This window comes from Mytilus edulis, chromosome 7, assembly GCF_963676685.1.
Source record: "Mytilus edulis chromosome 7, xbMytEdul2.2, whole genome shotgun sequence".
Lineage (NCBI taxonomy): Eukaryota > Metazoa > Mollusca > Bivalvia > Mytilida > Mytilidae > Mytilus > Mytilus edulis.
Window position 1 is genome coordinate 69,254,704 of NC_092350.1, and position 15,105 is coordinate 69,269,808.

General features: G+C 32.1%; 1 protein-coding gene across 1 annotated transcript; it reads left to right on the forward strand.

The window, feature by feature from the left end:
* Positions 1-12,123: 12,123 nt before the first annotated feature.
* Positions 12,124-14,891, forward strand: LOC139482073 (uncharacterized). The gene is made up of 2 exons (XM_071265721.1): positions 12,124-12,170; positions 13,059-14,891. The coding sequence occupies exon 2, from the start codon at positions 13,063-13,065 to the stop codon at positions 14,701-14,703; it is 1,641 nt and encodes a 546-aa protein (XP_071121822.1). The 5' UTR covers positions 12,124-12,170; positions 13,059-13,062; the 3' UTR covers positions 14,704-14,891.
* The last annotated feature ends 214 nt before the right edge of the window (positions 14,892-15,105 follow it).

Below are 15,105 nucleotides of genomic sequence, written 5' to 3' on the forward strand. Positions count from 1 at the left end.
CTTGTTACCTGTAAAAACAATGAAGAAATTGTAATTTGGAATTAAGGCTTCATTTACTGATAACCTTTTATCGAACGCGGACACAGTACTTATGTACTTTTATAATACTGATAATGAAACATCTATTTCAGTCCTTATGTAAATTGAATGACCGACATGATCAAAGGTAAGGTTTATTTGTCAGAACGGCTACTTTTTAAAGTCATATAAGCATTTAATGTTCAAAATTTATAGTCAAAATATATCGTACAAATTAGGGAATATTTCCTTTTTACCCGTTCCCGTCAAGGCCTATTCAGCTTTATTTCTCCAAGGGAGAATGTTTTTACTCCGAGATTAACAGTCTTTGCTCTCATATCTATATGTCGCTTGTTTTAAGCACATATCAATTTTTAAGCCTTTTGTTTTATATGACCGAGGTACGATCAAGAACCTCGAGCTCTTGCACTCGAGTGCGTGCCCTTTAAGCCAGTAAATTGAGATTTTGGTTAACGTAAATTAGACAGTAATCCAACGAAACAAAAAAAAAACTAAATTTATCAATAGGTCGATATATAGCAGGTCTTTTATAGTGAAATCTACCTCAATGACTATCACGAAGCACACTCGAGGTCAATATTTTCCGATGCAAAATACCTCAAACGAAAGCACAAACGCTTATCCTGTTTTAACAGTACAGATTGTTTTCCGTTTACATTAAATGAGTTGGAATTATCGTCCTTGGTTGCTTTTGAGAGCTAACTGGTGGATTTGAAATTAAACTAAACTAAATAGAATATAACGTAGAACAATTGAGTCAGACAAAAGATATTTACTACATCGTGTTGACAATTTGAAATACACTCAAACAACAGCAAATTGTTCAGAAAACATTATTGAAACATTCAAGATAGTTGTTTTTTTTTTTTTAAAGTTTTTGTGAACGTTGCCCTTATAGATTTTTAAAAGCCGTCCACAAACTCCGTCTGAACGAGCTGCATACTGGTTTAATTTAGTTATTTAATAAAATAACGAACGCTTTCGACATTCTTCTTTAGAAATGCCTTGGTATTCGATCTTCCTATTAGATGTACTTAAATAATAATTAGCTTTTTATCAGTAAGGTGTCTACGATGGATATTTTGTCAAGTTAAAAGAAAGCAGACACAGGAGTAACGTGAACAAATGAATATCACTGTCCAGAGCAAATTTTTCTTCTTCAAACAGTGCAAAATGATGAAATGATTTTACATGGGAAACCACATTATTTAAGATATAGATAGGTTCACAAAGCATTGTCACTTTAGTTTAAGAAAGTTAGCGAAAACAGACAACTATAATTTTAAGTATAACTAGTTATCCGTACATGTGTTTTCTGGGTTCTTGTAAGATGGTAAAATTTTACAAAGGTTACCATGTCCCAAATGGCGAAGATGGTTCTTTTGTTTAATCCTTTTTTTTTTTTTTTAACATTTTGGGTATATAAAATAAAATCAGACGGTCTCATGCATCTTATATTCGACACAGTAAGACGGTCTTATCAATCATTGTTATAAAAAAGCTCGAGAAATTAATTCAATCTTTAAATCGAGAATGCTCTTTATGTGTTTTTTAATGTTCAATTCTGGACTGACTTTGAAATACGAAAGTACAAAACTTCTGCAGACACGCACCGAAATGTAAAATTTCCTAAACTCTGTCTATGTTTTTTTCAATTATAAAACAATATATAACCCGGTTTATATGATATAGAAAAGTACGATTAAACTGAGAAACGGAATGATAAACGCTATTTTTAACCACCCCCCCCCCCCCCCCTCCCATTATAGGAATTGTAGTATTTTTTTCTTGATTTTCCTTTAGTCTGAAGAACCGTTGCACTTTATTTTAAAAGCATGAGGATAAATGAAAATACCACAGAGGGAAAATTGTAGTCGTATACGACAATAAAAACACCAATCTGACAAGAAGACAAAGTTGTTTTTGCATGCTACAGCAATGAACTATCTTAAGTACTATGCAAATAATTCTAGCAAACAATATCAGTTTTTAAGACAAATTAGTAACATTTTCAAGACTTGTTCAAATATATTTTTGGAAGAATACCTTGTATAAACTTGTATTACAACAGTAGGTTTTTTAAAGTAAAGCTAGATGGAGCAAACGAAAAATGTTTCATTTAAGTTTTGAACATAACTATGTCATACTTATTGGTTATTTTTCATATACACATACTCAAATATCTTTTCAATTATGTATGTTGAACGGCTGTTGTCTCGTTTACTCATTCTCGACATCCCATTTATTAGTCCTTCCTGACGTAGCCGAGTTAGACTCTGTGCCTGAGAGTTATCCGTACTTCCAATAGAATATTCATGGGTTTGATTTGAAGTATATTTGTGCAATGTTTATATTCATAATTGTTTGATATTTGGTACATAATTGTTTGATATTTGGAACATAATTTTCTGGCAATTTAACTCTTCCTGGTCCTGTTACTTTAAACAAGTAATCAACGTGTAGTTGTCAATTATTTTAGTAATTATTCGGTACAATGACATAATCTTTACCTCCTGTCCAGATAAATCGACTGGGCCTACAGTACTGGTTTTGACAAGTTTATAAAATCTTGTACGCTACATAATTTCTATCTTTCGACACAATTGTTCAAATTGTTTCTTTTAAATGCGTTAAAATATTTTCTTAAATACAAAGTTCTAGATTAATAATCATATTAAATTAAAAGTTGCTTCCGTTTAGGTCCAGAGATGTAGACATAGGGTTTTGTGATTTAATTTCGTAAATGGATGATATAGAAATCATAAATGTGGAAGGCACTCGAAGTGGATTCGATTATCAAAATTAAATATTTAAAATATATGAGCTCTTACTTAGAACTCTCAGTTCATCGGATATATCCAATATCGTTAGTGTAATTTTTTAATTATAACGTCTCAATTGATTCAATCACAATTATCAAAAATGTAATAATCTATATATATATATATATATATTAAAAGACATTTCAGAACAAATTTGACTTTTGTTAAGATTGGGCAATTGTCGATAAAATTTTAATCGTTGCAAACTTGCATTTAAAATTTTAGTTAGCTGCCTTTTTTTCTGTAAAACTTAATTCATAAGATTGATACATGGTAGACAATTATAAATATTATGAAAAGTGACAAACTTTGTTTGAGTTTTGTTCAGGCTTATATATTTCTTTGCCCTGTTATGTTTGCATGTTATGCTTTTATCTATTAACGTGATAGTTTGTAGGGGATCATTGCCATTGAGAAATTTCTTGAAATTATAGTTTTCTGCACTGCTTTCTGTAAGGAAGGAAGCAATTGACAATAGTTTGACTATATAGCTATATCAGAGACGTTACAGCTGAAGTTTGGGTGATTATTATTTTACCAGTAACGACGTACCTCTTGTCCCAGCATTAGTGTAAATGCCTACAAATGAATGTAAATATATCTGGCTATAAAACATATGTTGTATTGGAGCTACAGAGCTGTTCAAACTTAAAAGTAGGTCGCATTTGAAATAAGAGAAATAACATGGTTCAAATCATGTTTTTACCATAAAAACAAAATCTTAAATCAAATCAACAAATGCATCATATGTATGTAAGACATTACAATAAAAGGCACTAGTCGTATACCGCTGTTACAAAAGGTTACACACTGAAGCCGAGGGAAAACATTCATTACAAGAAGAAAACAACGGAACGACAAAATCACTGAACCGAGTCAAATACCTAATTGAAATATTTGTAATTTCAAATTTAATTAAGGAAATCTTCAATCGTTACGAATATTAAACATATTGATATATTTTACAAAACTAACGGAGTACCTGTATAATTTAAATCCCATCTTTGTATCAACAATATAGAGAAAAGAAATATTCATTGACCAAGTAGGTCATATTTTTCGAATTGTTCGAACCTGATGCAGACGATTCGAAAACCTTGCATTCCTCAATTTGAGAATCGACTAAGCTATCCATCAGGATATTTGTTATATCTAGTAATTAATTATCCATCCGGGTATTCATATTAGAAAAAAATTATTAACACCATGCTTTAAATAATGAAGATTATCTCCAGATCTTAATTCATTTTCGTAAATATCCTTCGACAATTGCAAAAATCTTTAAATAACGATACCAGGAATATCATCAACACGTTTTACAATTTTAACTGGACAAATACAAGTAAGAAATGAACACCTCAAGGAAACATAAATAGAACCATACAAATACTACATGCTTGCAGGTCCTCGTATACCATATCACATATCAAAATCACATCATGCAGACATGCACCTGATGTGATCTTCTCTTTATTTGAGTTTTTGCTGCTATCCAAAATCATTCACGGTTTTTTTGTGATTTTGTGATTTTTTTTAAAAGAAAATCACCCAGGGTTGAAGCACACTCGGCTAGCTGTCTTCCATTACTGGATCATTTTTAAAAATGATCAATGCACTCACTAATAAGTTATTCCAAAATTAAAATGCTGAAAAGAAATCCCTAATGGAACGTTGCACACGCACACAATTTAATTACACGAACGTACATATTTATATACACGAACAACTTAAAGCATGGTTTAGATTGATATTAAAAGCAATGTTTAAATAAATAAAATCTATAAACGGTTGGTACTGATTTAAATTAGTGTCTCCTCCTGTACATTCTTGAGAATTGAATAAAAGACACTGCTATTTTAGTGTTTGGTAAGGTTTGCTGTCACTGTGCACCACAGATCAGTATAGCATCTAATATGAGACACCAGAGACCTCTTTATGTCAGAAAACACCATCAAACATCCAAACATACTATCCACACTGATCTGTGTCCACGCTTGTAACCTGTAAAAACAATGAAGAAATTGTGATTATTTGTAATTAAGGCTGCATTTACTGATAACCTTTTATCGAACGAGAACACAGTACTTATGTACTTTCATAATACTGATAATGAAACATCTATATCAGTCCTTTATGTACATTGAATAGCCGACATGATCAAAGGTAAGGTTCATTTGTCAGAACAGCTACTTTTTAAAGTCAAATAAGCATTTAATGTTTAAAAGGTATAGACAAAATATATTGTAATAATTAGGGAATATTTCCTCTTTACCCGTTCCCGTCAAGGCCAATTCAGTTTTGTTTATCCAAGGGAGAATGTCTTTACTCTGAGACAAGCAGTCTTTGCTCTCATATCTATATGTCGCTTGTTAAGCAAACATACAGCACATATCAATTTTTAAGCCTTTTGTTTTATCTGACCGGGATACGACCCAACAACGTCGAGCTCTTGCACTCGAGTGCAAGGCGAGTGCGCGTCCTTTAGACTATTGAGGCAGTAAATTGAGATTTTGGTTTACGTAAACGAGACAGCAATCCAACGAAACATAAAACTAAATTTATCAATAGATCAAACCGATAGTTTTCCGTTTACATTATATGAGTTGGAGTATCGTCCTTGGTTGTTTTTTGAGAGCTAACTGATGGATTTTAAAATTAAACTAAAGTAAATATATTATTACGTAGAATAATTGAGTCAGACAAAAGATATTAACTACATCGTAATGACAATTTGAATACACTCAAACAACAGCAAATTGTTCAGAAAACATTATTGAAACATTCAAGATAGTTGGTTTTTTTAAGTTGTAGTGAACGTTGCCCCCCTAAAAGATTTTTCATGGCCGCCCGCAAACTCCATCTGAACGAGCTGCATACTGGATTGATTCAGTTACCAAGTTTGGTAACGAACATTTTCGACATTCTTCTTTAGATATTCCTTGGTATTCGTTCTTCCTTATAAATGTACTTTAATAATAATAAGCTTTATGTCAGTGAGGTGTCTACGGTGGATTTTTTACCGAGTTAAAAGAAAGCAGACACAGGAGTAACGAGAACAAATGAATATCACTGTCCAGAACACACTTTTTGAAAACAAAAATACAAAATGATGAAATGATTTTACATGGGAAATCAAATATTTAAGATATAGGTTCACAAAGCATTGTCACTTTAGTTTAAGAAAGTTAGCGAAGACAGACAATTATAATTATAAGTATAACTATTTATCCGTACATGTGTATTCTGGGTACTTGTAAGATGTGTCCCAAATGGCGAAGATGGTTCTTTTGTTTCATCCTTTTTTTTCTTTTCTTTTAACATTTTTGTTATATAAAATAAAATCAGACGGTCTTATACATGTTAAATTCGACACGGTAAGAGATCTTATCAATCATTGTATTCAAAAAGCTCGAGACATTAATTCAACCTTAAAACGAGAATGTACTTTATGCGTTTTTTGATGTTCAATTGAGGACCCACTTTTAAACACGAAAGTACAAAACTTATACAAACACGCACCCAAATGCAAAATTTCCTTAACTCTCTCTATGTTTTTTTTTAATTATAAAACAATAAAACCGAGTATATAAACCGGTTTATATGATATAGGAAAGTACGATTAAACTGAGAAACGGAATGATTAACTTTCGCTATTTTTAACCTCCCCATTATAGAAATTGTAGTATTTCTTCTTGATTTTCCTTTAGTCTTTATATATGAGTGACAATTTTTTTATTTCAATATTCTTTTGTATCAGCTGAGTAAAGTAGTCATACGAGGCAGATGCAGATACCGGTTATCTATGTCTACATCTAATCTCAAGGCTATGGACCGTTGCTGAGATTAAACATTTTCCGAACCCTGAATAATCTATCAATAGTATACGAGAAAGTACGTGTCTTTTATAACATCAGTGGTGTATGATACCAATCAGCTTGGACGTTCGATGACTATCAGTTTTAAGTTTATCAGGTTCAAACTTACATGTAGATTATCGATGATCTCATTTCGTATTTCCCGTTTAAAAGGAGAATAAATAGGAGCTTATACAAATGTATTATGATGTTATTCAAGATGTATTAAAAAAATGTTTGTCTAATTGTATAGAATAAACAAGTGAAATCTAACTAACAAATGTAAAGTTTTAAGCCATTTGATCAAAATACATAAAATCAAATCAGAAACAGTGAGCAATAAAGGGGAGTAATTTCCAATCTAATCAATACATATTTCTCTGATTTGTTATGCTCCTATAACAAGCGCGCGAGTTCGGGTATATAAATGTTTATATAGTTTCAAACCTACTAATTCGCATCTGGTAATAAACATGTACATTTTATTCCAGGCAGGACCAGATTCACAAAATCACACAATTATAAATTTTATAATTCAGGCTTATATATTTGTTTTCCCTGTTATGTTTGCATGTTATGCTTTTATCTATTAACGTAATATTTTTTTTTGGGGGGGGGGATCATTGCCATTGAGAAAATTGCTTAAAATTATAGTTTTCTGCACTGCTTTCTGTAAAGAAGCTAGGAAGCAATTGAGAATAGTTTGCCTATATAGCTATAGCAAAGACGGTACAGCTGAAGTTTTGGTGATTATTTTTTACCAGTAACAACGTACTACTTGTCCCAGCATTAGTGTAAAACCTCCAAATGAATGTAAATATATCAGGCTATAAAAGATATTTGGTATTGGAGCTACAGAGCTGTTCAAACTTAAAGTAGGTCGCATTTGAAATGAGTGAAATAACAACGGAACGACAGAATCACTGAACGGAGTCAAATACTTAATTGAAATATTTGCAATTTCGTATTTCATTCTGGAAATCTTTAATCTTTACAAATACTAAACATATCGATATATTGATACGAAACTCATGGAGTACCTGTATAATTAAAATCCCATCTTTTTATCAACAATATAGAGAAAAAGAAATAATCATTTGACCAAGTAGGTAGAATTTTTCGAATTGTTCGAACCTAATGAAGACGATTTGAACACCTTATATCCCTCAAGTTGAGAATCGACTAAGCTGTCCATCAGGATATTTATTACATCTTATCCATTATTATCCATCAGGGTATTCATATTAAAAAAATATATAAACACCATGCTTTAAATAATGAAGGTCAGTCGCAATTGGTTTTATTTCCAGTTCTGTAATCATTTTCGTAAATATTCTAAGACAATTAAAAAAATCTTTAACTAACGATACCAGGAATATCCTTAACAAGTTTACAATTTTAACTGTACAAACCTAGGTAAGAAATGAACACCTCAAAAACACAAATAGAACCATACAAATACAACATGATTGCAGGTCCTCGTATACCATATCTCATATCAAAATCACATCAGAAATGCACCTTATGTGATCTTCTCCATATTTGAGTTTTTGCTGCTATCCAAAATCTTTCGCGATGTTTTGCGATTTTCTTTTTTTTTCTTTCTTTTAAATAAATCACCCCAGGGTTGGAGCACACTCGGCTAGCTGTCTTCCATTACCAGATCATTAATGTATTCAATAAGAAGTTATTACAAAATTAAAATGCTGAAAGGAAATCCTCAATGGAACGTTGCACATGCAAAAAATTTAAGACCATGAACGTACATATTTATATACACGAAGCTCTTAACGCATGTTGTAGATTGAATATTAAAATTTTTAAACGGTTGGCACTGATTTAAATTAGTGTATCCTCCTCAACATGATTGAAAATTGAATATAAGACACTGCTATTTTAGTGTTTGGTACAGAGTTGCTGTCACTGTGCAACACATATCAACATTGCACCTAAAATGAGTAAACGAGAGACCTCTTTATGTCAGAAAACACTATCAAACATTCAAACATACTATCCACACTGATCTGTGTCCACACTTGTTACCTGTAAAAACAATAAAGAAATTGTGATTATTTGTAATTAAGGCTGCATTTTAATACTGATAACTTTTTATTGAACGAGGACACAGTACTTATGTACTTTTATAATACTGATAATGAAACATCGATATCAGTCCTTTATGTAAATTGAATAACCGACATGATCATGATTATTTATCAGAACAGCTACTTTTTAAAGTCATATAAGCATTTAATGTTCAAAATGTATAGTCAAAATATATCGTAATAATAAGGGAATATTTCCTTTTAACCCGTTTCCGTCAAGACCTATTCAGCTTTGTTTCTCCAAGGGAGATTGTTTTTACTCTGAGACGAGCAGTCTTTGCTCTCATATTCATATGTGGCTTGTTAAGCAAACAGACACCACATATAAATTTTTAAGCCTTTTGTTTTATCTGAACGGGGTATGAACCAAGAACCTCGAGCTCCTGCACTCGAGTGCAAGGCGAGTGCGCGTCCTTTAGACTATCGAGGCAGTATATGGAGATTTTGGTTTAGGTAAAGGAGACAGCAAACCAACGAAACAAAAAACTAAATTTATCAATAGGTCAATATATAGCAGGTCTTTTATATTGATCTCAACTTCAATGACTATCACCAAGCACGCTCGATGTCAATATTTTCCGATGCAAAAAAACTAAAACGAAAGCACAAAGGTTCATCCTGTTTTAACAGTACAGAGAGTTTTCAGTTTACATTAAAGGAGTTGGAGCTATCTTCCGTGGTTCATATTTGAGAGCTATATTTTGTGAACGTTGCCCTTATAGATTTTTAAAAGCCGTCCACAAACTCCGTCTGAACGATCTGCGTACTGGATTAATTCAGTTATTTTAAAAAATATGAAAACGAACACTTCCGACATTTTTTTTCAGATATGCCTTGGTATTCGATCTTCCTTATAAATGTACCTAACCAATAATTAGCTTTTTATCAGTAAGGTGTCTACGATGGATATTTGTCGAGTTAAAAGAAGACAAGACACAGGAGTAACGAGAACAAATGAAAAAGTGCAAAATGATGAAATGATTTTACATGAAAAATCAAATATTTAAGATATAGGTTCACAAAGCATTGTCACTTTAGTTTAAGAAAGTTAGCGAAAACAGACAACTATAATCTAAGTATAACTAGTTATCCATACATGTGTATTCTGGGTACTTGTAAGATGGTAAAATTTTACTAAGGTTACAATGTCCCAAATGGCGAAGATAGTTCTTTTGTTTCATCCTTCTTTTTTTTTTTTTTTTTTTTAACATTTTGGGTATATAAAATAAAATCAGACGGTCTTATGCATGTAAGACGGTCTTATCAATGATTGTTATAAAAAAGCTCGAGAAATTAATTCAACCTTAAATCGAGAATGCTCTTTATGCGTTTTTTAATGTTCAATTGTGGACTCATTTGACACATGAAAGTACAAAACTTATACAGATACGCAATGTAAAATTTTCTAAACTCTCTCTATGTTTTTTTTAATTATAAAACAATAAAATCGAGTATATAAACCGGTTTATATGATACAGGAAAGTACGATTAAACTGAGAAACGGAATGATAAACTTTCGCCATTTTTAACCTCCCCATTATAGAAATTGTAGTAGTTTTTTCTTGATTTTCCTTTAGTCTTTATGTATGAGTGACAATTTTTTATTTCAATATTGTTTTGTATCAGCTGAGTAAAGTAGTCATACGAAGGACTTGATATTGTTTGGAAAATAGTAATAAACATGCAGATACCGGTTATCTATGTCTGCATCTAATCTCAAGGCTATGGACCGTTGCTGAGATTAAACGTTTTCCGAACCATAAATAATCTATCAATAGTATACAAGAAAGTAAGTGTCTTTTATAACATCAGCTGTGTATGGTACCAATCAGATTGGACGTTCGATGGCTATCAGTTTTAAGTTTATCAGGTTCAAACTTACATGTAGATTATCGATGATCTCATTTCGTATTTCCCGTTTAAAAGGAGAATAAATAGGAGCTTATACAAATGTATTATGATGTTATTCAAGATGTATTAAAAAATGTTTGTCTAATTGTATTCATAAAACTTGATAGAATAAACAAGTGAAATCTAACTAACAAATGTAAATTTTTAAGCAATTTGATCAAAATACATAAAATCAAATCAGAAACTAAACAAACAGTGAGCAATAAAGGGGAGTAATTTCCAATCTAACCAATACATATATCTCTGATTTGTTATGCTCCTATAACAAGCGCGCGAGTTCGGGTATATAAATGTTTATATAGTTTAAAACCTACTAATTCGCATCTGATAATAAACATGTACACTTTATTCCAGACAGGACCAGATTCACAAAATCGTTGTACAAAAGCAGAAGCGGATCCAGTCATTTTCAAAAGGGAAGGGGGTTCCACACATATGACCTCAGTCAAACCCATTGATCGTCAAAAAAGGGGATCAAACGCCGGATCTCTCCCTGGATCCGCCACTGAAAAGTGATCTTTATTAAGTATATTAATTCACATTTTCACTATACTCAACATTTGATGATATCCGTCAAACAAAGCGGAATAACTCAGATCCATATTGGTGAAAGTTGTATAATCCTCTTTGTTACTGATAACAAATCGACAAAAATTAAACCAAAAAGGAAAATTAGATACCTTTATGATAATCAAATTTGTAAAAATGAGCAAAATAATAATAGTTGTGTTTTGATTCAAAATCATATTAATTGACACCTCTACCTTTGTTATGGAAACTTATGAAGACCTTGTATATATATGTTAGATAAGTCCTAAGAATTACATATACATTTTTGAATCTCGAATAATTCGGTGACAATGATAATGTTAAACATCAAGAATTGATACTCTTAGAATTTTACAAGATATATCATACCCCACGGATTTATCTGAGGTTTCTGGTCGCTCTGCCAATAACAAAAAAAATGTCAATTGTATTCATTAAACTTGGTGAAATAACACAAGAGACATAACTAACAGTAACAGTGGTATAGGTTTAAGCCATTAACATCAAAACACACAAAAAAAAAATTAAAAAAAATCAGAGACCAAAAAAGCAGTAAGCAATAAACGGAAGTAATTTCCATTCTAATCAAAACATGAATCTCTGTTTTCGTTATGCTCATATAACGAGCGGGCGAGATTTGATATATCTGAATTCTAAACGGAATGAAGCAAATCCATGTTTACAGTGTATAGATTCAAAGAAAAGAGGTGTGACTCTTGCAGTCTTAAATATGAAGTTATGTTTACTTTAATCAGTTCATCATTCATTGTAAGAGATATTTTTAAAATCTAATAATTGTGTACCTTTAAATACTACATTTTACTAGTATATATATCGATCGCACCTTGACTGCACAGGTGTAAAGCTTCCTGGTAGCCATTTTGTTGAAGGTATTATTTCTGCTGGTTAATATTCAATATTCTTCAAATTGAACGTCAATTCAAGTCTTGAAAATGACAATGATGCACACATTTAAGAATGTAATGCAAATTTTTGTAAATTTATTGATTTTAAAAGAGTTGACTGAAGTATATTTTGTATGAATGGCGAAAGCGCTTCATTCTAAAAATATTCATGAAAATTAAATTGAGGTAAATGTAAGCAGTTATATATAGAAAGCCGTATTGTCGTCAACTATTAGGAAACCCAATATCTTATTGTCGTCTATAACAGGCACTGCATTGAAATGTATTACACAATTTAAACAATAAAAACTCACGGCCTGATTTATAACTAAACAATTTATGAAAAACATAAACGGATGACATAAACCTACGATAACCACTGAACCACCGGTCCCTGACTTAGGACAGGCATATACATATTTTGACGGGACGAAACATGTCTATTAGCGCTGTTAAACAGTGGTGTAACAGCACAACATAAGAACAAACTAAAACATCCTTTGCCATTGGCTCATCTTAAAATGTATGTTTGAGGCACAAAACCTAGTAGAATAAAAACAATAGCACAGAGCACCGCAAAACAGTTCCTTTTACCGAAGGAGTGTACAAAGCCAATATCCACTATTAATTAATAACGTTCTCCCGGACTAAACTATCAAGCAATACCAATCCGTGGTTTAAGTTTAAAGACGTTAAAAAGTCTAAGAAACGCATGACTTTGTGCCACTATTCGGTGTGTGCCATGGCACCGTAAGGAAGGCTGTACTTAAATTGGACAACTTAAAAAAACCGAACATGTGACTTGCATAAAGAGTCGTTTGATTGACAGATATACCACACAATAGCACAATTTTTTAATTATTTTTATTTTAGAAATATGGCAGCCAAATATTGCGAACCTTGCACTGCACGTGGTAAGACTCCCACAGCCTATCAATGGTGTACCGAATGTGAAGAAGCGCTGTGTTCCGAATGTACAGAAGTTCACAAAGTTCAAAAAATGTCCCGAAGTCACCATTTGGTTGACATAGGTAAAATACCGAACAAAATAAATTTATCGTATAATTGTTCAAAACATCAAAATGTGCCTTTTGATTATTTTTGTGTTGATCATGATGTTATTTGTTGTAAGGAATGTTTGCCAAAAGATCACCGTGTATGTAAGAACGTTTCATCAATTGATAAAGCATCAAAGAGTTCTAAGCAGTCACAGTCATTCCTTGATTACGAAGAGCAGTTGAGCTTTATTTCAGAAGCATTAGAAAAATTGAAAAAAAATCGGAGGGACAATAGTAGTCGATTAGAACTAGAAGAAACTAAAATTCGAAAAGAAATGGCGAAAGCAAAAGAAAATGTCATCAAACGCTTGGAATTTTTAGAAAAGTCGCTTCTGAAACAGCTAACCGAATTGAAGGACAAAGATATAACTGGTATGAAACATCAGGAGAAAGATATAGGTGAATTGGTAACATCAACAAAAGACCAAAAGGAAGCGTTCGATTTTATAAAAGACCATGGTTCTGACAAACAAGCATTTATTTCAATTCATTCATTCAAACCTATCCTTGATGACATTGAAAACAAAGTTAAACAGATGACAGATTCGTTTGTAAATACCAGTCTTATGTTTGTCAAAAGTGTACCAAAAGAAAATTTAGCGGATCTTGGATCAATACAGCTAAAGAAAACGCCTTGCTCCGTTTCAATGGTTCCATACAAGCAGCGGCAATCTCAAGTTTCCGTCGTTTCAAAGCGCCATATTACTTCCCTCACACATATCTACGATATCGATATGAAAGAAAAGTTGAGTGCAGTAACTGGTGTCACAGTATCGGACAATAACACATTGATTATATGCGATGCTAATACCAAAAAAGTTTATTTTTGTGATGAGAATGATGCATACCTATCATCTATCAGCTCTCCACATCAACCTTGGGATATTACAGCTATACCAGGAACAACCACTGCTGTTATGTCTTGTAAATCTATACCGTACATACAGTTGATAGATATAGATAGACAGCAAATATTAAAGCAGGTAGAAGTGAAACAAGGTAAATGTTGGGGTGTTGCTGCTACAAAAGAGAACATATATATCGGATCTAAAGGGAAGATATATGTCCTAGATTTCCGCGGCAATTTTGTAAGAACAATGCAATTAGAAAATGAAGATCATTACGTTAATTACATTTCCGTTTGCTCAAATGGAAACATTTATTATTCATCCATCAATGAAGTACAATGCATTACATCAGATAGAAAACCTGTTTTCACTTATTCTTCTCCGGATCTGCGGGATGCACGAGACATTCAAATTGATGATGCCGGCAACATATATGTCATTGGACACAATTCACAAAGTATTCATAAGTTGACGTGTTCTGGAACCTTATTAGACATCTTATTGAAAGATAATTTGTCCAAACCTCTTGCATTCTGTTTCAGTAAGAATCTTGCTAAATGTTACATAGCAAATGACGGTGGATCAAAAGTCTCAGTCTACAAGACGGAGTAAGATTTAGAATGAGTTGTGAAAATGAGTTTTTTTCAAACTGTCAATACATAGCATAAACGTACTACAACAGGTTTTGATTGAAAGTAAAACATTACGCTTAAAGGAAAAAAAACACTATATCTAATTTTCAAGTTTTGAAGGTATTGCAGTATTATCATTTGATGTTACAAGTGAAATTAAAACAGACGTTTTCAATTCGTTTGGTGTGTTTGATTTTTTTCGCGTTTGGTATGTTTGTTATTCTGCTTTTTATATATAGAGTAGAGTGGGTTTTTTTGGCATGTTTTTACATGTATCCCGCATATTTGACCTGACTGTTTGTTTTGTTCACACATCGTTGTCAATATATTGGAATTTTATGCGACTATCATAAAAGAGAGAGAATAAGCTAGCTATAAAACC

Bases quoted from the DNA above. Each gene is read 5' to 3' on its own strand.
- LOC139482073 (XM_071265721.1), top strand. From the start codon at position 13,063: ATGGCAGCCAAATATTGCGAACCTTGCACTGCACGTGGTAAGACTCCC.